This window comes from Trichomonas vaginalis, chromosome VI, assembly GCF_026262505.1.
Source record: "Trichomonas vaginalis G3 chromosome VI, whole genome shotgun sequence".
NCBI classification, from domain to species: Eukaryota; Parabasalia; order Trichomonadida; family Trichomonadidae; genus Trichomonas; species Trichomonas vaginalis.
In genome coordinates, this window is record NC_067208.1 from 16400491 (window position 1) to 16425365 (window position 24875).

A 24875-nucleotide genomic window follows, 5' to 3' on the forward strand; every position below is an offset into this window, starting at 1 on the left:
TACCTCAGTCTCTCTCTTTGACATCCAACACTCAGTCTCTTTTTGACATCCAACACTCAGTCTCTCTTTGACATCCAACACGAATAAAATCTTTGATAACTCAATGAATACTTGTCCAGTGATTCTGAATCTACACCGGCCAGAGATTCATATTTCGTTGCCAAATCGCGAAAATATTCATTATTGACAAAGTTATATCTATAATAGTATTGAACTAAAATATGGTTTTGAAAATTTAATATAATAAAATCATTTTGAATTTAAATGTAAAGTTCTGGTAAGGAGTTAAATTAAGAAAGAATAATTGAGTAATTGAGAGATATTTGATAAGTTAGGGAGAAAATTTCACATACATTGAAGTAAATATATGTTATTGCAAGAGTTAGGATGAGTCAATGACTGAGGTAAGGATGACTATTTGTCTGAGGTAAGGATGAGTCAATGACTGAGGTAAGGATGAGTCAATGACTGAGGTAAGGATGAATTTTTGTCTGAGGTAAGGATGAGTCTATGACTGAGGTAAGGATGAGTCAATGACTGAGGTAAGGATGAATTTTTGTCTGAGGTAAGGATGAGTCAATGACTGAGGTAAGGATGAGTCAATAACTGAGGTAAGGATGAGTTGTTGTCTGAGGTAAGGATGAGTCAATAACTGAGGTAAGGATGACTTTTTGTCTGAGGTAAGGATGAGTCTATGACTGAGGTAAGGATGAGTCAATGACTGAGGTAAGGATGAATTTTTGTCTGAGGTAAGGATGAGTCAATGACTGAGGTAAGGATGACTTTTTGTCTGAGGTAAGGATGAATTTTTGTCTGAGGTAAGGATGAGTCAATGACTGAGATAAGGATAAGTCAATGACTGAGGTAAGGATGAGTCTATGACTGAGGTAAGGATAAGTCAATGACTGAGGTAAGGATGAGTCTATGACTGAGGTAAGGATGAGTCAATAACTGATGTAATGATGAGTCAATGACTGAGGTAAGGATAAGTCAATGACTGAGATAAGGATGAGTCAATGACTGATGTAATGATGAGTCAATAACTGAGGTAAGGATAAGCCAATGACTGAGGTAAGGATGAGTCAATGACTGAGGTAAGGATGAGTTGTTGTCTGAGGTAAGGATGAATTTTTGTCTGAGGTAAGGATGAGTCAATGACTGAGGTAAGGATGAGTCTATGACTGAGGTAAGGATAAGTCAATGACTGAGGTAAGGATGAGTCAATGACTGAGGTAAGGATAAGTTGTTGTCTGAGGTAAGGATGAGTCTATGACTGAGGTAAGGATGAGTCAATGACTGAGGTAAGGATAAGTTGTTGTCTGAGGTAAGGATGAGTTGTTGTCTGAGGTAAGGATGACTTTTTGTCTGAGGTAAGGATAAGTTGTTGTCTGAGGTAAGGATAAGTTGTTGTCTGAGGTAAGGATAAGTTGTTGTCTGAGGTAAGGATGACTTTTTGTCTGAGGTAAGGATGAGTCAATGACTGAGGTAAGGATAAGTTGTTGTCTGAGGTAAGGATGAGTCAATGACTGAGGTAAGGATGAGTCTATGACTGAGGTAAGGATGAGTCAATGACTGAGGTAAGGATAAGTCAATGACTGAGGTAAGGATGAGTCAATGACTGAGGTAAGGATAAGTTGTTGTCTGAGGTAAGGATGAGTTGTTGTCTGAGGTAAGGATGAGTCTATGACTGAGGTAAGGATAAGTTGTTGTCTGAGGTAAGGATGACTTTTTGTCTGAGGTAAGGATAAGTCAATGACTGAGGTAAGGATAAGTTGTTGTCTGAGGTAAGGATGAGTCTATGACTGAGGTAAGGATGACTTTTTGTCTGAGGTAAGGATGAGTCTATGACTGAGGTAAGGATAAGTCAATGACTGAGGTAAGGATGAGTCAATGACTGAGGTAAGGATGAGTTGTTGTCTGAGGTAAGGATGAGTCTATGACTGAGGTAAGGATGAGTCTATGACTGAGGTAAGGATAAGTCAATGACTGAGGTAAGGATGAGTCTATGACTGAGGTAAGGATAAGTCAATGACTGAGGTAAGGATGAGTCAATGACTGAGGTAAGGATGAGTTGTTGTCTGAGGTAAGGATGAGTCAATGACTGAGGTAAGGATAAGTTGTTGTCTGAGGTAAGGATGAGTCAATGACTGAGGTAAGGATGAGTCTATGACTGAGGTAAGGATGAGTCAATGACTTAGGTAAGGATCATTCCATTCCAAATATATCACAACACCTACACCTTACACAACCCACAAATCATCTCCAAATTTCTTTTCAGAACTTCTTTTAAATGAGCATTTTTCAATCAACAAACATCCCTTCTTTTGCCCGCACAAAAGGTTTCAGATGTTATCTTGTTCCAGAAACTCATGAAACAAAGTTCTAAATGAAAATCCACGGAATGAGCTTGTTCAATAGCATTATCAATAAAAAGAAATCTATGGTATCGCCCGCACAATACCAAAAGATTCCATTTTGTAATGAATGATTACTATGATCCAAGGATGGTTCCGTAGACTTGAAAATTTTAAATTGGAGGTTTAATTCAAATTTGGCGGGCTTTTGGTCGTAGATTAATTTAACTAATATGAATTTGGATTGTGCTTTCCTTATTGATGTAATGATATTTTCACTAATAAAAAATGAAATATACACAAGAAAAAATTATTCAAAAATTATCATTGCATTTTATTTGAAGAAATTTTGAAAACACATCATACACATACTATAAATGAATATTATCATCTTAATTTTAATAAATTTCATTTACTTGGAAAGATGCAAGATCATCTTGTACTTACTCTTCGATTTATTCCATGTAACTTCGCAGGTAATAATGGCGCACTTACCTCTATTTTGGATTTTTATAGTTTCCCTCAAAACACATTCTATGAACTTACGCTCGTATCGCGTTAAAAAATGTCGTTAAAATTAAACCGCGCCAAAATTATTCTGAACTTTAAGGTGTTTTTTTGAAGCAATACTTTGGGAAAATTGATCAGTTAATGTCGTCTTCTCATTAGACGAATTATCTTTCCATCGAAAATTGTCATAGTTTTGTTTATTTTCGAGATACTTCTTTCTAGATTGGAAGAATAATTTTCTTTTTTTACAGGAATTGTGCAGTATGTATCAAGTTGGTACGCGTAAGAAACATTAACTGATAAACCACGTTTCATAATAAAAATAAACATTTCGCCTTCAACATTGAAGTCATTTTTTAAGTCAGATTTATCAACAATTTCAATTGATGGATGATATTTAAGTTCTTCAATAGAAAAATAATCATTTGATATTGTACATTTTTTGCCAAAAATGATTTTGCTGAAATTGAATTCTGTTAATGCATAATAACTAATGATTGAATTATCCCAGAATTTAATTGATTTTATGTTTGGAAATGTTTTACTATAATTATAAGCAATTGGAATAAAACCTGCAATTTCTTCTAATTTGTACTTACAATCAATATCATATTCACCACAGTAATCGTCAAACCGAGAATTAATAATCCGATCTGTATTTTCGACAGATGGAGGAATTTTAAGTGATTTGATTGAAAAACATCCACCAAATGCATTTTCTCCAATACTTTTAACAGAATTAGGAATTAAAATTGATTTTAGATTGATGCAATAACAAAATGCCATTTCGCCGATTGTTTCAATTGAGTCAGGAAGATTAATTCTTGTTAAATTGAGGCAAAAGCCAAAACAATTTTTCGGAATTGATTTGAGTCTTTGCTCAATTGTAATAGATGTGAACTTCGATCTATAAAATGAATATGGCGAAAGTTTGAAAGATGTTGTGATTTCACCAGTTTCATTCGAATTTGCATATTGATATGGTAAGATTATATTTCCAACATTATTATATTTAATTGTTACTGGGCAATATAAAAAGCTGTCTCCAGGATCATATATGACATCAGAACTTTCAAATATTACTTCTTTTAAGTTATAACATTTAAGAAATCCTCTTACAGAAATATATTTAAGAGAAGATGGAAAATGAACTTTTATTAGATTGTTTTTTTCTTCAAAATCATATTCTCCAATGCGATCGATACTTCCATCATGATTAATAATACTGCCATCATTTAATACAATTTTATTTGGAAGAATTTCCTTGATAGAATCTCCTGACCTATATGTATAAAGAACTGCTAAAGAACTTAATGGATTTTCAAAGATGATTCTAGTATTTGATGGAAATGCAGTTACACTTATATGTTGTACTTTATTCGGAATTGTTATTGAATTCAGAGATATACATTTCGAAAAAGCAAATTCATCGATTTCTTCAACATTTTCTCCTAAAATGACTGTTTTCAATTTTTTACAAGCCGAGACTGCATCATTTCCAATAATCTTAACAGAAGATGGAATAACAATGGTTTCAATCGCAATCCCACGAAAAGCTCCAACTTCAATTATTTCAACTGATTCACCTAGAGTGACTTTAGAGAGCTTTTCACAAAATTCAAATGCATAAATACCAATAGTTGTTAGACCATTACCAATAATAACTTCTTGTAAATTTTCCATTCTAGCAAAAGATTGATATCCGATGTATTTAACTTTGTTAGGAATTTCAACTTTGGTAATTTCATTACAATATTGAAATGCAAAAGATTCAATTGTGGTAAGAGACTCTGAAAGAGTAATCGATTTAATGTTATTATTATACCTGAAAGCACCAGATTCAATAGTTGTTATAAAATTTGGGAGATTTACTTTTTTTAAATTATTTTTTTCATCAGCGACATAAATTTTTTCTTCTCCTTCAGTATGAATAAATGATATTTCTGCATTTGTTGTGAGAATCATTTTATCAGGTTGAATTTCTCGGACTGTATCATTTCTTAAATATATATAAATGAGCGTATAAAAATAATTTCCATGATAATTAAAAATAGTTTCTTGGGGAAATGCAGATTCACCAATTAATTCAGTAGAATTTGGTATTGTTACAACAGATAAATTTGTACAACCATAAAAACATCTTTCTCTGATTGATTTCAGACCTTCTTTAAATGAAATCGATTCCAGATTACTGCAATTTAAAAAAGCACACTTCCCAATGATATTGATATTACTCTGAATCTCAACACTTTTCAATTTTGAGCATTTATAAAAACAGTAGCTTGGAATCTTTGAATTTTTGATATTAATTTGAACATTTATGAGCGAGATATTGAATTGAAACACAGAGTAAATGCAATTTCCTGTAATAGAGTATGTTCCAGGCTGAGTAGAAAAAACATTCATAGAGTGGCAAAATTTGTCATAATACGTAAACTTCTCAAAAATAAGTATTGATATATGAGCATTATGATCAATAAAACAGCTTTCTAATAACATTTCTGATCAGAACAATTATATCTGTAACAAATCCGTTTGTATCGTCGATTGTATGCCACTTTTTTTTGTTTTTTAGGGATGAGAGATTTCACATCCGAAAAATCATATAACTGATAGTTAATGAAGTGATAGGTATTTCAAAAGCTTTGATTTTCCTTGATGATAAAGAAAAAAGATAAATCTTCAGAGTTTCCTTACCTTTCAATTCAGAAAAAAGCTAAATTCCTAATTACATTCACGAGTTTATCCTATTCTTGGCAAAAATAGAAATACTCAAACGAGTCAAATTCAAAGTGTAAAAAATCAAAAAAATAATCACATGTAATGCTTTCAATTTTTTCTCCGATTATATAAACTTCTGAAAAATTTAGAAAGATGTCAGAGGATATCCTTCATCTCGTCAGCCCAGAGCTGGCTACGTTCCTTGTAAACGTAGATGACTTCGAGAAAGTTGGTGTTGCAGGTGAAGGAGCTTTCGGCAAAGTTTATATTTGTAATCATACTCCGACAGGCAAACGGTGTGCTTTAAAGCAATTAATTGCAACAAAATTAGAAGACAGAGATTTACTTGAGTTCATTCGCGAAGTTGAAATTCTCGCAAGATGCGACAGCATGTTTTTACTTCCATTTTACGGATGGACTTCTTCTCCGCCATATTCAATCGCAATGGAATACATTAGCAACGGATCTGTCTTCCAAGCACTCAGACATCGCCCTCAATCACCAACACTTACTCCAACTAATAAAACAATTATTATGATCGGATGCGCTCACGCTCTCGCCGCTTTACATAGAATAGGCATTATCAATAGAGATTTAAAGTCAATGAACGTACTTTTAGATGATAGATTATATCCAATTATCTGCGATTTCGGAATTTCAAGATTTGCCAGTTCAGAACAACAGCTTATGACACAACAAATCGGTACACCTCATTGGATGGCGCCAGAATTATTCCTTTCGAACACTTATTCTAATAAAGTCGATGTTTACGCATATGCCGTTTTATTATGGGAGCTTCTTACAGAATCTACTCCATTTAAAGGTTACAATGGACAGCAGATTATGATTGCTGTCTGCCAAAGAAACGAAAGGCCAATGTTACCCATCAAAACTCCGACAAAACTTAGATCTTTGATTCAACGTTGCTGGGACTTCGATCCTAACAAGAGACCTTCATTTAATCAAATATGCAAGGTTCTTGATGCAAAGAAAGTTGTTTTCGAAGGCACAGATCTTGATGCCGTCGATATCTTCCTTAAAGACCTCCAAGCAGATGAATCGTGGCGCGAGGCAAACAAAGGAAATCGCCAGCCGCCACTCAAAATGTTTGCATCTGCAAGAAATCAGCAACAATATCAAGATTCATATAATATACCGCAAACAGTCTACAATCCTCAAGAAATACCACGCGACCCTGATGTACCGATTATTCCTTTACTTCCTTTCAACGAAGCTTCAGCTTCTACCGATGCAATTCCAGTTCCAGAGAATTTACCAGTTTACGAGAAGCCAGCCGAACCCCCACAATCATCTCAACCACCTTACAAACCTCCGGAGACAATAAACTTCGCATTACCTCAATCTCCATCTGTATCTCCACCTCCTCTCTCTCCTCCTCCCATCAACGACAGTTCTCCATTACCACAGCCAGGTTCTCTCATTGCTTCCGGCTCCTTGGCCGTATTTAACATACAGGGAACTCTTCCATCGGCATCTCCACTTTCTGGCCCTCAAAATTCCAATCCTGAGAACGACAAACAGCTCTTCAGTATTTTATATAACCCATCACATACCCAGTATTTGGATGCCGTCAAGAGATGGCGCGAACAATGCATTCAAGGTGACATAACCCGCTTTTTCAACCCATTGGTCAACGGTTTATCAGTCAGTGCTTCAAAAGAAATCGTTGCCAGGGTTTTACAAGAAATTCGTTATGTCGCGATGCGAAATGCCGCTTGTTTACATGCATTTCTTGAATCTTCCATTCCTCCAAACCTTCCTTTCAAGAGAACAGAGGAAGTAATTGTTCAAAACACATGTGCCTTGTTATATGTCATTGTCAAGAACGCTCCAGAGTTCTTTAACAAGGATTACATCAAACTTCTTACACCTCTTATCTCTGTTGCACCAAGGAAAGTACTCCGCATTGTCCAAGAACTCTGTCATCTCTTCGATCGTCTTGAAGATCCATGGCCAGGTGCTAATTTCCTCATTTTAGCATCAGCAGCATTCATGCAGTCCACAGCCATTCCTGAGTATCTTTCATTAATTGTCCAGACATTGGCATCAAACCAAACATTCAGAGAAGCGAGGATGTCATCGGTTTGTCCTATATTTATTTACTCTTTGAACTCAGACAATTCAGAAGTTGTTAAAACAGGATACAACACAATCTGTGAGTTCTTCAACAAGGATTTGATTGTTCCTCGTGATATATTAGAACAGCATCTTATTGGTGGATACGAATCCGAAGTTTTGTCATATTTATTATTAGACAGAATTTCACCAACAAGTTCATCAATGGTTTCTCGTCTTCTTCAGATTGCTCCTGACAACAAATCTGCTTTCTCAGTTCTTGTTGCAGATGCCGCTAAACCAGAGAATGTCGATGCATTCAAGCCACAGTTCCAAGTACTTTTGTTTGGTGAATTACGCATTGACCAAAAACTTCATTTAGTTATGATTTTGTTGCTTCATCCTTCAATGCGTCGACATCTTGCAAATCTTAAGGATTTCATCGATTTCATTGTTGGAATGATAGAGACAGGTCGTGTCGACTTATTCGATCCATCATCATGCATCATCATCAAGCTTTTGGAGTACAACTCATTCATCAATCATTGCAAGACAATGCAACTGATGCAGAAATACATAGAAGTTGCTGTTTTGCAGAAGAAGAAGAACGCTATTAGACTGGCAATCCACACAATCGACACAGCAATCAGAAGAGGATTAGTAGAAGAATGCCAAGGATCAATTAACTGGATTGTTTCCAATGTATCAGTTAATGGACCAAACAGTGATGTTGCATTGTCTGCTTTGTGCGGATTGACAACTTCTATTAACACTCTGAACGAAATGAAGAAGACAGAACTTGTAATGAAAGTGCCACAGTTCTTCCAACATCAAAAATTGAAACCTTATGCAGATGTCATCCATTCTGCTATCACTAGATAACTAAAGCTTCGGTTTTTATGTTGTTTTTATTAATCAACAAAAAGTTTTATATTCAGAAAATAAAAAATAATATTTGTGTCGATGCCGATTTTCACTTCAAAATGTTCTATTTCGATGTCGAATTAACCGAGAGATGAAATTATATAAAAAAGTATTAAAGAACCCAATCTAATGCTAATGATGTCTTCGAATGAACTCAATTTAATTGGTTGATGAATTTGTCTATCATTTATTAATTCTACAAAAAAAATCATATGAATTAGAGTGTCCAGAAAAAAATGGTTGGCGGCAAGAAAAAGCAGTTGGTAAGCACAAAAGAGCCAGAATTAGGGCAAAAAAAGTTATGTATTCATATAGTTATGGTATTCATATTATATATTTAATTTTAGATTCCATAAAAATGATACTCAGCTGGAAATACGAAAATTTTTTGTCAGATTTTTTACAACAAAAAAATCGATTTTGAAACGTAAGCGAAAAGCTTTCAAATAATCTCTTGATATATTCTACATATATATTATATATACATCATATTTATATTATTAATTTCCCATAAAACTGCGTGCCAACTGTTTTTTCCAGTGCCAAGGGGTTTTTCCTATAAATTGGATTTGGATTTTCTATCAAGATATCGGACAATTCGTTTAACTTTTTCATAGTCATATATTTGTCTAAGCTTGTCGGACCGGTGATTTTTCGCCAGAACCGGAGATTCTTTCAAAAAATTTCGGGTCTCGGGCGATAAACTGACTCCAGAACTTAATTTCCGAGAAAAATTTCTAAAAATTTTTAATGAAAACGAGAAAATCATGTTTTTACTATACAAAGATCTCTTTTTATTTGGCTTTTGCCATCTCCAGAAAGTTCTTATTCATTGATAAGGTTACTTTGTCAGATTTTTCCAGGAGAGTTCTAACTGATTACAATGATAATTCGATTTGTGGACAATCTATCTAATTAGAGTTGTTCACTTATGACTTTTTGATAACTCTGATTACATTTATAACCGAGTCATCAAAAAGTATAAGTCAAACTATTCAGTGTATTCAATATAACAATAATTCTGAAAGATTTCAAAAAAATCTGAATTATTTTTTTCTGTTGTTGTAAGTTTTTGATGACCCACAGTATTTCTGAGTGGGCTAACTTCCAAAAGCTTTTATTTGAAGCAGCAGATAATGATCCTGTTAGTTCTGCTGCAGAAGTCATCAATTCAAGTTTTTTGCAAACAGAAAAAGATGTTTACGAATTATTAAGTCAATTATCAAAAATCATACGTTCATATCCAGGAAAACTCAAACAATACGCTATATTTATTAAAGAACTTATCGATAAACTGACTCCAGAACTAAATTTCCGAGAAAAATTTCTAAAAATTTTTAATGAAAACGAGAAAATCATGTTTTTGCTATACAGACATCTCTTCTTACTCGGTTTTTGCCAAATAGAAGACATAATTGCAGAATTTCACACTCCAAAGTATGATAAACCTGTTCGTCGTACTCTTTTAATAACATTTCTTCCAGAATTGTATAAATACGACCAAGAGACAGTTAAAATGGCTCTTAATGAGCTCAGTTCTGAGAAAGATTTATTCAATACGCATGTTACACTGGAAAACTTTGTCGAAAAAGTTCCAAAGGTCGAGGAACTATTAATCTCAGGTCAACATACGAATTCGATTGAAAATGCAATCAAATTTGATGATGTTGAGCGACTCAAAGAAATAACTCAGAGAAAAACATTCGATATGGCCGCACCATTGAAATCAACTGAATTCGAATTAGTTCCTGTACATGGTTTGACTCCTATTGGAGCTGCAGCTATATTTGGAAGCGTAAATTGTTTCAAATTTCTTGTAATTAAACAAGCGTTAGACATTCCTTCGCCACAACCTATCGTACATTTAGCCATATATGGTGGAAATCACGAAATAATACACATATTGCAGCAGAGTAACGCAAAATTCGATGGGGCACTCGGAGCAGCGGCCAAATCGTTCCGACCATCGCATTTTATGTGGCTACTCCAGACATTCCCACTCAATTTGATCATAAAACCTGTTACTGCCAATGGAATTTTGACAGAATTGATCAAAAACTGCGATTTGACTTCATTACTGGTATTTCTCGATTCAGAACTCAACGATAAACTTAACGATAAGCTTACTCCTGTCTTCAACGCTGCAAAATCTACAAATTTAATTTTCTTCCAACATTTATTTGAACAATTGAATACAGATGTTAACTCAACGAACTCATCAGGCTATACTCTATTACATGTAGTCAATGATCCAAGCATTGCCGAGTATTTATTCTCATTACCGAATATCGATGTTTCAATTGTGAATAAAGACGGGTATTCTCCACTCCACGAGTACGCATCTCGCGGGAACATTGAAGTAGCAAAGTTATTCCTTGAGCATTCCCCTTCATCTATCTCTTTAAAGTCAAATTCCGGAATGACACCTTTACATTGTGCCGCTTCATCAGGAAAAGGCGACTTTATTCGATACCTTATTGCTCAAGAAGGCATTGACGTTAACGCTGTCGACAGAGATGGCAATACTCCGTTGCATTATGCTGCAAGATCAAGTTCAAGGGACAGTGTTGAGGCTTTGCTGAGTTCCAGTGATATAAACATATTCGCTGAGAACAAGTTTAAGGAAATACCTTACTTTTGTGCTGCCAAATCCTCGAATTCCGATGTTTTTTCGGCTTTGGCCGAATATCCTAGTTTCGACATCAACCAGAAAGACAGTAATGGGCTTACTGCTTTGATGTACGCTATAGATAGACCATGTTTATCAATTTTTGAGTACCTTTTGAGCAGAGATGAAATAGATGTAAATTCTACTGACACAGAATTCAATAAAACCCCATTAATGCATCTCGTTGCTGCACCATGGAACGCACAGACACAACAGATGGTCGATACTTTGCTAATTGTCCACGGATTGGATATAAATAAACAAGACAAGTCAAATAACACAGCAATCCACATTGCTGCGATGCTTGAGAGGAAGGAAATCATCGATATTATATCAAAACTCCCGGATTTGAACATGAATATCTCAAATGGAATTTTGACTGTAAAAGAAGCGATTGAAGGCAAGCACCAACGAAGATTACAGAAGTCAAGGGACCAGAGTATCGATACAATACCGAATTCTTCATCAGAAGAAATGGAAGATTCGGAAGTTGATATCGACGAACAAGAAATCGACCAAACACCAATAAAAAGCAAACCAAAACAAACAGGAAACAAAACCCCCAAGTCAAAAGGAAAAACTCCGCAGTCCGGAGCTAAATCTCCAAATAATTCCGCAAATAAGTCAGGAACGAAACCAAAAGGAAATCAATCACCTCAAAACAAACAACAAAAGAGGCCAAACCCTGTTTCAACTCCTCACAAAACAACAGAACCATCAAAACTCGCTCCTGAGACTCCGACATCGCCATCGAGCATTGATAAGTCAACAGATGACCAGATGTCAACAAGGCCACCTGGACAACCACAGGGAGGATGCTGCAGAATATAATAATTTTAATTTATATTTTTTATCTTATTATTTTTTGTGTTTTAAATATGAATTTATAATTCAAATCAATGCATTTTTAATCGATTTTTATCAGAAATGAACTTTTATCTTCCTATGTATGAATTTCACTAAATTAAACAATATTCTGAACTTTCTTAGTTTAACAAGATAGTAAAAACAAATTTATATATCAAAATACTGTTAACATATTCTCAGTTACATAATAAAGTTGCCTCAAAATCTCGATTGAAAGGCATTTAAATCATTTGAGCATCAATGAAAAAGTGACATGTTCAATGAAATACATTTATTTTGGTTATTAGACTTCAAAATAGCTTTGATACTTGGAATAAGTATTTTGAAAATGATACAATTCCACATAAGATTACCGAAAATTCTCATTGGTCAAGGATTAAAACAAAATGGAGCTATTTCTGTAAGTAATTCAAAAGTTTTAGTAAACTCATGTGGTTTTTCGAAATGTAGTTCTACTTCGAAGGGTGGATGCGTTTATCAACATTTGGGCGAGAGTATTCACCTTAAAATTTGTTGTTTTAATTGCTCCACAGAGGATGATGGGGCCTATCTTAATACTATTCTAGCAGATACATTAGGATATAGAAACATCATGAATGATTGCTCGATAATTCAAATTTATGCGAAAATTGACTCTTCTTTCCACCATTATTATGGAAATATCGAAATTAAATATGTGAATGATTCGAATAATTATGCTGAATATAATGTTTTTTGTGTTATTAAACCTGGATCGAAAAATTCAGTAAATTTAAGCTTCTGCAATGCATATAATAATTCGAGTCCAGGACAAGCGTTCATGTGGACTTATGGGACAATATTTGAGATTAATTTATGCCAATTCATACAGAATTACCAATATAATAATAACTATGCCCTGATGTATAATCATGTAGGAACATTAAACATCAAAACCTCGATTTTTACATCAAATATCTGTTATAAATTATTCTATAATATTAATGTCAAAGTAAATGATTGCTTTATTAAGGATAATAAAGAAATGATAGCATCAGATTCAAGTATTGTATCATCAGTAAATAAGAAACCTTTCGAATTCGAGAAGTATATTGAAAATTGTAGACATTTGTACATGGAATTTAGTTCATATTTATGTGCATATCCTTTCAATTGCGATATATTTATTAAGTATAATGTCTTATAAATAGAATATCAAGTTCAATTCACTTTTTAAAAAGTAATAATAGTTTTACAATAATTTCAGCTGAAGCAAATCTTGAAAAGTGATACCATTACCATAAATTTAAGATATAAAAAAAAAAAAAAAAAAAAAAAAAAAAAAAAAAAAAAAAAAAAAAAAAAAAAAAAAAAAAAAAAAAAAAAAAAAAAAAAAAAAAAAAAAAAAAAAAAAAAAAAAAAAAAAAAAAAAAAAAAAAAAAAAAAAAAAAAAAAAAAAAAAAAAAAAAAAAAAAAAAAAAAAGGGAGTGGGGCTTCCAGGCACTTCGTGCCTTCTAGCCCTGAAGATGTTTAGTATAAATGAAGTTTTTATTCGGAGGGCTTCCAGCCCATAAGAAATTTTTCCCAAGACCCAAGAGGAGGACCGAACCCCAGCCGACCAGCCGTTGACTTTTTTGTCAAGACTTCTTCGTAAATGTTTTGTCAAGACTTCTTCGTAATGAGCGTAAAAGACCCAAAAATATATTTTATGTTAGAATGTTAGATCTAACATGTTTTCTAACACGTTTTCTAACATCGTAGAAAACTCATGATTTCATCGTAAATGTTTTGTCAAGACTTCTTCGTAAATGTTTTGTCAAGACTTCTTCATCGTAAATGTTTTGTCAAGACTTCTTCGTAATGAGCGTAAAAGACCCAAAAATATATTTTATGTTAGAATGTTAGATCTAACATGTTTTCTAACACGTTTTCTAACATCGTAGAAAACTCATGATTTCATCGTAAATGTTTTGTCAAGACTTCTTCGTAAAGAGCGTAAATGACCCAAAAATAATGTTTATGTTAGAATGTTAGATCTAACACGTTTTCTAACATGTTTTCTAACATCGTAGAAAACTCATGATTTCATCGTAAATGTTTTGTCAAGACTTCTTCTTCGTAAATGTTTTGTCAAGACTTCTTCGTAAAATCAGACAAAAATAATGTTTATGTTAGAATGTTAGATCTAACCTCTTTTCTAACCTCTTTTCTAACATCGTAGAAAACTCATGATTTCATCGTAAATGTTTTGTCAAGACTTCTTCGTAAAGACTTTGTCAAGACTTCTTCATCGTAAATGTTTTGTCAAGACTTCTTCATCGTAAATGTTTTGTCAAGACTTCTTCGTAAAATCAGACAAAAATATATTTTATGTTAGAATGTTAGATCTAACCTCTTTTCTAACATGTTTTCTAACATCGTAGAAAACTCATGATTTCATCGTAAATGTTTTGTCAAGACTTCTTCGTAAAGACTTTGTCAAGACTTCTTCATCGTAAATGTTTTGTCAAGACTTCTTCATCGTAAATGTTTTGTCAAGACTTCTTCGTAAAATCAGACAAAAATAATGTTTATGTTAGAATGTTAGATCTAACCTCTTTTCTAACCTCTTTTCTAACCTCATGAATTTTCATGAACTTTCTTTACAAAGTCTTTACGATGAAGAACTTTACAAAGTCTCAACAAAACATTGACAAGAAAGTTCATGAGAAAGACTTTACAAAGTCTTTACGATGAAGAACTTTACGAAGAAATCTCAACAAAGTCTTTACGAAGAAGTCTTGACAAAACATTTACGATGAAATCATGAGTTTTCTACGATGTTAGAAAACATGTTAGAAAAGAGGTTAGATCTAACATTCTAACATAAAATATATTTTTATTGAATTCCGTATGAAATTTCATGAGTTTTGTATGTTTTAGACCATGTTAGAAAACATGTTAGAAAACATGTTAGATCTAACATTCTAACATAAAATATATTTTTATTGAATTCCGTATGAAATTTCATGAATTTTGTATGTTTTAGACCATGTTAGAAAAGAGGTTAGAAAAGAGGTTAGATCTAACATTCTAACATAAAATATATTTTTGGGTCATTTACACTCATTACGATGAAGAAGTCTTAACAAAGTCTTTACGAAGAAATCTCAACAAAGAAATTTTACTAGTAAGTAAATGTGGTTTGAAATAGGACTACTTGTTTTAGGTTTTTTCCATTGTGTCATTTACTTATTTGACGTGGCAGAAAGATATAGAGAATATGAAGATGAACCAATGCCAGTAAATGTTCAGCATATGTACTCGTAAGAGATATTTTTATCTAATATTAAATGGACGCACAGAACTTAGCGAATGCACAGCAACCTGGACAACCAAACCCAGAGAATATTCCAAATGAAGTTAGAATACAAACTGCAATGGCAAACTATGGTCAAGTGCCAACAGATGTACAAATGCAAACTGCCATGTCAAATGACGCTGCGTTAGGTTTGCCACCATGGTATGCAAATATGAGATGGAAAGAGTTTTATACAAACCCTGAAGTGGGATATAAACAACTCTATGCAGATGACGCGAACACAGGAGTTGACCCAGAATATGTTTTCTACCAGAGGAGAAACAGAATGTATGAGCTCCAGTTAAAGAATGCTATGGAACTCAACAGGAAACGTAAGAGACTAGGCGGACATTAGATTTTTACATATAGTAAAATGGGTTTCTTCAGTAAGATAGGAAACTTCTTTCGAAATGTTGGAAGAGGTATATGGAATGGAATAAAAACCGTAGGAAGAGGAATTTGGAACGGAGTCAAAAATATTGGTAAAAGAGTAGGTCAGTTCGTTGGTATTATACCTAAAGACCCTGAACCAGAAGAACAAGCTCCTGTTATACAACAGCCTGAACCTGCACCACAGTCTAGTTGGCAACCAAATCCAACACCTCAACCGTATTAAAAAATTATATTTTTACCGTTCGATAGTAGTTGTATATGAAACTAAGTTCTAAGTAAAACGCATGGTATAATGGAATTATTCTTTTTCTTCCATCTGTAGTAAACCATACTTGAAAGTCTGAAATACTGAAACAATAAGAATTACCGAAAAAGTGACAAAACATCAAAAACAGGGAGGGGGTCTCAATTTTTATTACTTATATTATTTTACAATATTTATATAAATACTCTTTATAATATATTTTACTATAAAATTATACCTCAAATTCAAATATTTAAAATATTATTTACATAATTATCTCAAAATTATATTTTTATATATTATTTTTCATATGTATAAATCATATAATCTATATCTATGCAAATCTCATCTAAAATTTTTTGAAACAAACCGCTACCATTTTATAATGGTCCATCTTAAATTCATCATAAATTCTGGTACATGTTAGTACCAGAGTCTTCAAATCTCAAACACTCTGGTACCAACATGTACCAGACGCGAGTTTCCAATGCCCTCGTACGATTTTCTATTAAGATCTTCTTGAATGAGAAGGTCTTCATAGAAACTCGTACGAGGGCTTCTCTTTTAAATACTCTGGTACCTGCTGGTATCGGAGTCGACTTTACAGCCCTTTCCCCAATTTTGAAGCTGGGAAAGTTTTCAAGCAATGAAAGGGAAGCTCTCGCTATGAGGTGAAAATCTAGAATTTTTACCTCATAGCGAGTAATCCTTTGTTAATTGCTTGAAAACTTTCTTCAAATTATCAAAATTTCGAGGAAAGTTTCCTTGCTTCAAAGTAGAGATGGAGCCCTTTGAGCCACTGCATATAGGTCAGTGACTCAAAATACTCCATCTCTACTAGAAATCGCCAAAATTTGGGTCGCAATCTTTGAAATGCGACGCAAGTTTTTGGCAATTTCGCGAGGGACTTGCTCCATTTGGTGCATAGATTCACACTCTATGCACCAGATGGAACAATTCTTTCGCTGACAGCGGGAAACTTTGTCTGAATAGTTTAACATTCAGACAAAGTTTCCCGCTGTCAGAGAGGGAATGGAAGGGTAAGAGGTATATATTCATAATGTATACCTCTTACTCTTCCATTCCCTCAAGAAAGTTCAAAAACTTGGTGCAATCAGTTCTGATTGCACCCAAGTTTTTGAACTTTATATAAGGAATTGTTGGCTATGATGTACTGATCATGAATCAGTACATCATAGCCAACAATTCCTTCGCAAACAGTGGGAAACTTTGTCTGAATAGTTTAACATTCAGACAAAATTTCCCGCTGTCAGGGAGGAATTAGAGGGTGAGATATATAGATAGACTATAAATCTCTCACCCTTTAATTCCCTCAAGAAAGTTCAAAAACTTGGGTGCAATCAGTTCTGATTGCACCCAAGTTTTTGAATTTTGTATAAGGAATTGTTGGCTATGATGTGGATAGCCGCTGCCAGACCAAATGAATTAACCGTTGTGAATAACGTTTCTGAATCTTTATTTAAAAAGATAAAATATCACGATTTTGGCTGCGTTAAAAATCAAAGAATTGATGTTTTTGTCAAAAATCTTTTAGAAGAAGTTGCACCCAATTACTTTTATCGTATTAAAAACAATTTACTTCAAATAGGTTTTATTCCTTCAATTAGAATTCGCGAGCCTCGATTGACAGATTATAAAACAAAATTGAAAAGAGAAGTTCAATCACGTTTATACCAAGTATTAAATTTTGTTCAGAATCAAGAAGCCAATTTGAATCCATTAAGATTTTTATTGGAAAATGCTGAAGAAAAACTTTCTCAAATAAATGAGAAGATACAAAATTCAATTACATATTTAAGATCGTTTGAAATTCCAAATGAATTGTTAGATACGTATATGTTAGAAATTAATGAATTTTGTTATAATTCTCCAGATTATATTTTAGAACATTTCGAAGAATTTTTAGATGATTTCAAAGAAAAGAATAATTTAATAGACTAAAAAATTTATTATTTTTATTTATTGTGAATTTTAAATTGTCACTTTTTAAGTGTTACTCCCTATTGAAGGTGTCACTTTTTGGGTGTCACTTTTTCGGAAATTCTTATATACTCATGAAACTAAGTTCTAAGTAAAACGCATGGTATAATGGAATTATTCTTTTTCTTCCATCTGTAGTAAACCATACTTGAAAGTCTGAAATACTTCCACTTGGTGGTTCGTATAACTTTGTAGGTTTTTCGTAAAAGTCATTTGCCAAGCATAAGAAAGAGTTTTGAGCGCCAGAAAATGAAGCATGAACAATAATAGCAGCTGGGTCGAAAACATCTTTAAATAAATATGGTTCATCTCTTGCATATCGACTGTAAATATTTGCTAAAGGAAGTTTGACTTTCTGATTTAACATTCTTTGCAAATAATACCATGACATTGCAGTGAATTCTGTATATATTTGTTCGTCTTTCTTTGGATTGTCTTCGTAGATTTGAAATGACACTTGTGAATTTTGTTTGTCATATACAATTCTCACATAAAGTGTGCTCTCGGTATTTGCATATTCATCAGCATATTTTGCATAACATGAATTTATTTTATCTTCTATATTTTTTAACGCAGTCTGTAGAGAAGATGAAAGGTCAACTTGTATTAGCTCAATTTCTTCCCACATTTTTCGTTTCCCTTCAGATATATAATCTATATGAAACCTTACAATAAATGGAAAACTTTTATCTTCTACAGACACAAACTTCATTCTACGAAAGCCAATAGCTTTTGTGACAGATGGGTCTCTTAACCATCTTAATGGGTAGTCAAAACGATAGCCTTCATGCTTTACGGTCTCTGTCTCAAACTTTTGACCGACATTAGTAAAAAGTTCATCTAATGGTTTAGTTGTAGCAACTCTTGAATTTTCTTTTTCTATTGGAAGCATATTTTATCTAGAATAAAAATGTCAAATGAAACAGCGTCTATGAGAGAAATACAACACAACCGACAACTCATTATGCAAGCTCTAAATAAGAACACAACAAACTTTTCAAACTATTCTAAGATATCTGAGTCATTGAAAGAAGGAAACTTAAAACTGACATTAAACCCAATGACAGATGAGTTTCTGTTTCAAGACAATAAGAACCATACTGTCTGTATAAATCCAACAAAAGGAACTTTAAACGAGAAACCTATATCTGAACTTCTTTTGAAAGCAGATGTTGACAACAAAGCTGACAAAGAATATGTCATTGAAAAAGTTCAAGAAGAACATGACAGAGCAGATGCAACATATGCAACAAAAGATGACGTTGAAAATAAAGCAGATAAAACATATGTTGACGATGAGTTAGCACGTGTGGCTAGTGCGTTAGTGAAGAAGGCAGATAAGGAATATGTGGATGAAAAAGACAATGAAATTAAAGAAAGGGTTGAATGGTATAATGAACGGACATCGAAGATTTTAAAAACGAAAGCTGATACAGGATGGGTTTCAGGGTGTTTAGACCTTAAAGCCGACAAAGAAACTGTAGATATGTTGGCACAAACGGTTTCAAGTCATACCAGAGGTTTAATGGAAGATGGACAACAGTTGAAAGAGCTTGAGAAAGGTGTTACAGAGTTAAGGAATACAAAAGCAGACTCGACATGGATAAAAGGATATGTAGATGCAACAAAAGAGTATATTTTCACATGGACAGAAGGAACATACCCACAAAAATATCATAGACATAGCATCTCTGACGTAAATGAACTTGAAGAAAAGTTATATAAAAAAGCTGACAAAACAGAGCTTCAAACGTTAAAGACAGAAATACTTCAAACACTATATCCTATAGGTTCTATTTACACGTCAATGAACTCTACCAAACCAGAAGTAGTACTTGGTTTTGGAACTTGGACTCAAATAGTCGACAGGTTTTTGTATTGTGCAAACTCTTCAAAGGAAACAGGTGGAAGTAAAACGATTTCAGGTGCAAATTTACCTGCGCACAGTCACTACATAGATTTAAGTACATCTCAAGCAGGTTGGCATAAGCATAGATATTGGGATTGGTCAGGAATGACAAAAGGTAAAGGATATGATGTTAAAGACAACGTTAAGTTTGCTATAAATTGTTACTGGAGTGACACTCAGGGAGATGGAAACCATACACATAACGTTTCAGGATATACGCAAACAACGGGACAAAGTAAAGACTACATGCCACCTTACATGACAGTTTACGCATGGTATAGAAATGCTTAGTCGTCATTTTCAACTTCTTTAGCATATTCGTCAGGAGTTTCTTATATTTTAGGAACTGTCTTTGAAAGTATACCACCTTGAACCTTAACAAGTTTGAAACGAGGTCTGACAATAGTAGTTTTATCTTCTGCTTGCAGTCTGTACATTTTGCCATGTTTGCCTAAAACTTCATAATATTCTCTTGTATACTTTCTTCTATTTTTACGAACACGAATGCGAGTACCTGTCGAGTTCCCATTGTTGTCATAGTCAATATATTTTCATATGGGTCGCGTTTAGGTATTTCTATTTTTACTTTGTCACCTTTCTTAAGTTTGAAGCCTGGCATTCTTTCTTGTCTATCCCTCTTAACTAAACTATTAAATATATAGTCTTTCTCTAAGTCAGGGTTGTTTTTCATTTCTTCGGGGAGTGGTTTCCCAAACCTTTTTGTTTACGGTTATTGTAAATATTTTAAAACTTGTCTCATCTTTGCCATGGAGAAGTGTCTATATTTGTCGTCATATGACATTTCATCTACCTCACCACCTTGTGGTTGGTTTAAGTCTCTTAAGATTTTTTATACAGCTGTCAATGACACCAAGAGCAGAATTTTGTCGACAATGAAATATTGGTTTACATTTTTTGAACGCAGATAGTTTTTTACATCATCTGATTTGAAAGAACTTTCACAGTCAGATGTCAGTTTTGTTGGATGGTATTTGTCAACGAATATTGTCAAAGCAGTTTCACATCTAAAATATTTTTGGACCATAATGGTATGGCTTCACAGTATCTTGTGTTTTGACCGACAAATATTAGCCAGTATGGAGGTCCATCTTCTCTATACCTCGGAATGTTTTCCAAGATATCCATAAACCAAGCATTTGGTGTTGAACTAAAGATTTTTACCATGAGTGCTTTCTTTGTTGCCTTAGAAACATAGGGGTCCTTGTTTGGATTCGTCATTTTTTAACCCATAAGAAATGGGTTTATTTGGCGCATTAGCAGGAGTTGCATCCAGATTTTTGCCCGCAGTGGGAACAATAGCCAGAGGTGTATTTGGAATTGGAAGGAAGATTTTGAGTACATTAGGTATACTTAAAGAGAAAGCACAACCTATTATACAAACTGTACAGAAAGGTTGGGATGTAGCACGAGATGCAACAAATCTTATTCCAAATCCTGAAACAAGAGGAAAAGTTCAAGGATGGATGGACAATGTAGGAAGAGAAGCAGGAAACTACTATAACAAAGCAAATGACTACTATAACCAAGCAGGACACTATATGGACCAAGGTGAAAGATTCTTTAACAGAGGATATAACCATGCACAACAATGGGTAAACAACAACCAACCGCAACCACCTCAAACGTGGGGAATGTAAATTTTTTTACTGAGATGAAATGAACAATACAGCATTGAGACAAATGGGTTCAAGATGGATTTGTCGACTTCCAGCAGTTACACCACCACGTGTTTGTCAAGTTCTTCCTATACCTCAGGAAGTTTTAGACCGACTTAAAAAACCTAAACAACCAGTTGAAAACAAACCAAACTAAAATTTTTTACTGAGATGAAATGACCGAAGAAGTTGAAACGGTAGATTTGACACCACAAACAAAAAGTTCAGAACCATTGTCAAAACCTGTCAAAGAACTTACAGATGAAGAGAAAAATTCAATAATAGAAAGTGCCAGGTCTGGAAATACAAAACCCTAACTACAAAGTCACTTTTCATAGAAATGGAACGGCAAGTATCTCAAAAAAGAAACAGACTCTCACAAATAAAATATTGAAGTCTGAAGGAGCTTTCGAGACAACAGATGGGAAGGTATTCTTCACTGACCAACAGTTCATTATAGAACATCTCATTGACTTAGAGTCAAAATATTCTAAACTTTACAACAAACACAAAAAGTTGAAAGGAAAACAAAAACAAATGGCATATGATATTTATGAAGATGTTGACGACACAACCATACCTGCAAGTGAAGTAAAGTCAGGTGAACCAAAAAGTGACGAAAAACCGATAGAAGAAGGTGAGCCAAAAACTGAAGATAAACCAAAACCAAAGGTTAGTTTCCAAACTAAACCAAGTCAACCTTCATTAGCTGGTATGGGTTGGCGTCAAAGACTTATGGCAGCAGGCGGTTATGTAAAGTAAAGAAAAAAATATTTTTTTATTTTTATAGAAATGCCCCATATAGAATGGATAGAAAATCTGCTAGAATAAAAGCAGAGTTAGAAAGATATGGTTGGAAAGTTTCAAAGAAGTTTAAATATAGGAAGGGAAGACCCATAAAAGTCTATGACAAATTGTCTGGTCTTCGCTATGAAATGGACTTGGAAACAGCACGCGCAAATTATCCAAACAGACTAGAGAGGTTAGAAGAAGAACGTCTTATGGACATGCCTTTCGATGTTAGTGAGCCTCAAGTTGAAGGACACGACGGCTTTGCCAGGTTCTACTGGAAACATGACGAACAATTGCATCCTTTGAGGAGGAAAAAAGGAAAAGGTGAAGACGCACATGCTCCCATGGAAAGAACAAGATATGCATATGAGAAGTATCGTGAAGTTAGAAGTAAAATTGGACAAGGTGGAGACTTTACAGTAAACTTTGACGAAGGAAAGAACAAAGAAGGCTTCATGGGAGTACTTGCTGCAATTCAAGACGGAAATAAGAAAGGATACAATCTCAGACTAACCGTAACAGATTTAGATGGTCATATATACTATGCACATGGCAATGTCACAACAGCCGCACAACTTCTTGACGCTTTCAAGACTACAAAGAGAGAACAAATGGTTGACTCCGACTCAGATATTTTGAATGCAATTGAAGGAATTACAAGTGTCAAGTTCGAATGGTACCAACCTAACCCTCAAGCAGTCAGACAACATGTTTGTTAGATGAGAAATATGAAGTAAAAACGTTTACTTTTAAAACAGTATATTTTTACATATATTAAATGTTTCAGGTTGAAAAACAAAGAACAAAAGTAGCAGATACAAAACCGTTAGACTATATCTTTACAAACGCTGGTAGGACTATATCAGATGAAGAAATTTCATCTGGATCTTACAGGTTTGACTATCCAATTCGTTGGCTTCAAAGTCCTTCAGATGCAAAGGCAATAGGATTTAGAAGAGTTTTGTTTTCAAATAGAACTAACGCGTTTATGTTTGCAGTATATTTTCACGGTCAATATAGAGGTCATGATGGTCTAATAGACAAATTTGACGAAATGAGAATCTTTACAATTCGTTCAGACGAAAGTCTTGAGAAGACTCTAAATGACTTTCAAACTCAAATAAACAAATACTACTGGGAATTTCAAGAAAAATACGATTCTTTACTAAATGGAACATACTATCTGAAACTAGAATATGACAAGATGAACTCCACAGTTTCATTTCAAAGGATTGAAAATAACCCTCCAAGAGATACACAGTTTTATTTTGGCAAGTAGACAAACGTTCTTGGGCACAATTTCTTCGGTTACTAAACCAGAACGAACCATTACCACCTGACGGTCCGTTCTGGTTTATACGCCCACCAACAGATTTGACAGTTTATAGAAACGTGTTTGACCCTCAAAATGTCATGTGTCATGCAAGTTTCAGTTCAAGCAACAATAGTTTTCTTTGTATTGGTAAGGACTTTTATGACCTTACCTCTAAATTCTACGAACCACCTAGTAACAGTTTCTCTGACTTTCAAGTTTGGTTCACAACAAATGGTGTGCAACATATTGTTCCATTGTACTACGACTTTTATCTCGAATTGTCTTTCATATATAACTACGGAGAAGTGCTGAAAAAGTATTGAAAAATACTTTTAGGGTAGAAGGTTAGATCTAACCTGTTTTCTAACCTGTTTTCTACCCTCTTGAATTTTCATGAATTTTGTGCTGAATTCGACAAAAATGAGTTTTTGGTTGAAAAAAGAGGTGGAGCCAAAAGTGGCTCGACCTCAAAACAAGCATTTTGTGAAGAATATACCAACCCGCGGAAAACAGCGGGTTGCTTTTTATACACAGTTCATGCAGGAATTCCTGATGAAATCAAACAGGTTAGAGGAATGTATGTAGACCCAAGACTTGTAAACTATATAGCAATGTGGGCTTCTCCAAAATATTGTATAGCAGTTGGAAAAATTATGGACTCCATAGACAAGAAAGTTCATGAGAAGTTAGATGAAGAAGAATTCGAAGATACAGTAGAGAATGCTAAACCTTTGTTCGAACAAGAAGTTAGAAAAATGCATGAAAAACAAATAGAACATGAACGTGAGATATGTTCTGGTTATAGAGACTCGCCATACGAACTAGACCAATGGGAACAAGAAGATTTAAAGAGAGAATTTAGAGAATATGAACTCGCTAAAATTTCATTAGAAGCTGCAGAAAAGAAGTTAAAAGTTTGGGGTCGTTTTGTACAAAAATATTGTGAGTAAATGAACCATTTTTTTCGACAAAAATAATGTTTATGTTAGAATGTTAGATCTAACATGTTTTCTAACATGTTTTCTAACATCGTAGAAAACTCATGAGTTTTATACAGAATTCGGCAAAAATATAATTTAGGGTAGAAGGTTAGATCTAACCTGTCTTCTACCCTCTTTTCTACCCTC

General features: G+C 33.9%; 10 protein-coding genes and 3 pseudogenes across 13 annotated transcripts, besides 2 other annotated features; 10 read left to right on the forward strand and 3 right to left on the reverse strand.

Moving 5' to 3' along the window:
- Positions 1 to 2664: 2664 nt before the first annotated feature.
- Positions 2665 to 5264, reverse strand: TVAGG3_0876380 (antigen BSP-related family; the record flags this gene model as incomplete). The annotated part of the gene is made up of 1 exon (XM_001321536.1): positions 3003 to 4829. The coding sequence occupies one exon, from the start codon at positions 4827 to 4829 to the stop codon at positions 3003 to 3005; it is 1827 nt and encodes a 608-aa protein (XP_001321571.1).
- A 472-nt stretch (positions 5265 to 5736) lies between these two features.
- Positions 5737 to 9342, forward strand: TVAGG3_0876390 (protein kinase protein; the record flags this gene model as incomplete). The annotated part of the gene is made up of 1 exon (XM_001321535.1): positions 5739 to 8543. The coding sequence occupies one exon, from the start codon at positions 5739 to 5741 to the stop codon at positions 8541 to 8543; it is 2805 nt and encodes a 934-aa protein (XP_001321570.1).
- Positions 9343 to 9536: 194 nt separating this feature from the next.
- On the forward strand, positions 9537 to 12147 carry TVAGG3_0876400 (spectrin binding; the record flags this gene model as incomplete). Its single annotated transcript, XM_001321534.2, has 1 exon — positions 9661 to 12084. The coding sequence occupies one exon, from the start codon at positions 9661 to 9663 to the stop codon at positions 12082 to 12084; it is 2424 nt and encodes an 807-aa protein (XP_001321569.1).
- A 1384-nt stretch (positions 12148 to 13531) lies between these two features.
- Positions 13532 to 24875: part of a mobile genetic element that runs on past the window's edge.
- TVAGG3_0876420 (uncharacterized protein) lies at positions 15411 to 15773 on the forward strand (the record flags this gene model as incomplete). Its single annotated transcript, XM_051250252.1, has 1 exon — positions 15411 to 15773. The coding sequence occupies one exon, from the start codon at positions 15411 to 15413 to the stop codon at positions 15771 to 15773; it is 363 nt and encodes a 120-aa protein (XP_051085727.1).
- Positions 15792 to 16034, forward strand: TVAGG3_0876430 (serine threonine-protein phosphatase family; the record flags this gene model as incomplete). Its single annotated transcript, XM_051250253.1, has 1 exon — positions 15792 to 16034. The coding sequence occupies one exon, from the start codon at positions 15792 to 15794 to the stop codon at positions 16032 to 16034; it is 243 nt and encodes an 80-aa protein (XP_051085728.1).
- Positions 16162 to 18130: a mobile genetic element.
- Positions 18121 to 18684, reverse strand: TVAGG3_0876450 (uncharacterized protein; the record flags this gene model as incomplete). Its single annotated transcript, XM_001321531.1, has 1 exon — positions 18121 to 18684. One exon carries the CDS (start codon positions 18682 to 18684, stop codon positions 18121 to 18123), a length of 564 nt encoding a protein of 187 aa, XP_001321566.1.
- Positions 20556 to 21204, reverse strand: TVAGG3_0876460 (annotated as a pseudogene). The gene has a single exon. A coding segment is annotated over exon 1 (649 nt).
- TVAGG3_0876470 (uncharacterized protein) lies at positions 21222 to 21623 on the forward strand (the record flags this gene model as incomplete). Its single annotated transcript, XM_051250254.1, has 1 exon — positions 21222 to 21623. The coding sequence occupies one exon, from the start codon at positions 21222 to 21224 to the stop codon at positions 21621 to 21623; it is 402 nt and encodes a 133-aa protein (XP_051085729.1).
- Positions 21643 to 21798, forward strand: TVAGG3_0876480 (uncharacterized protein; the record flags this gene model as incomplete). The annotated part of the gene is made up of 1 exon (XM_001324581.2): positions 21643 to 21798. One exon carries the CDS (start codon positions 21643 to 21645, stop codon positions 21796 to 21798), a length of 156 nt encoding a protein of 51 aa, XP_001324616.2.
- TVAGG3_0876490 lies at positions 21818 to 22403 on the forward strand (annotated as a pseudogene). The gene has a single exon. A coding segment is annotated over exon 1 (586 nt).
- On the forward strand, positions 22448 to 23152 carry TVAGG3_0876500 (uncharacterized protein; the record flags this gene model as incomplete). Its single annotated transcript, XM_051250255.1, has 1 exon — positions 22448 to 23152. The coding sequence occupies one exon, from the start codon at positions 22448 to 22450 to the stop codon at positions 23150 to 23152; it is 705 nt and encodes a 234-aa protein (XP_051085730.1).
- On the forward strand, positions 23212 to 24071 carry TVAGG3_0876510 (annotated as a pseudogene). The gene has a single exon. A coding segment is annotated over exon 1 (860 nt).
- TVAGG3_0876520 (uncharacterized protein) lies at positions 24324 to 24698 on the forward strand (the record flags this gene model as incomplete). Its single annotated transcript, XM_051250256.1, has 1 exon — positions 24324 to 24698. The coding sequence occupies one exon, from the start codon at positions 24324 to 24326 to the stop codon at positions 24696 to 24698; it is 375 nt and encodes a 124-aa protein (XP_051085731.1).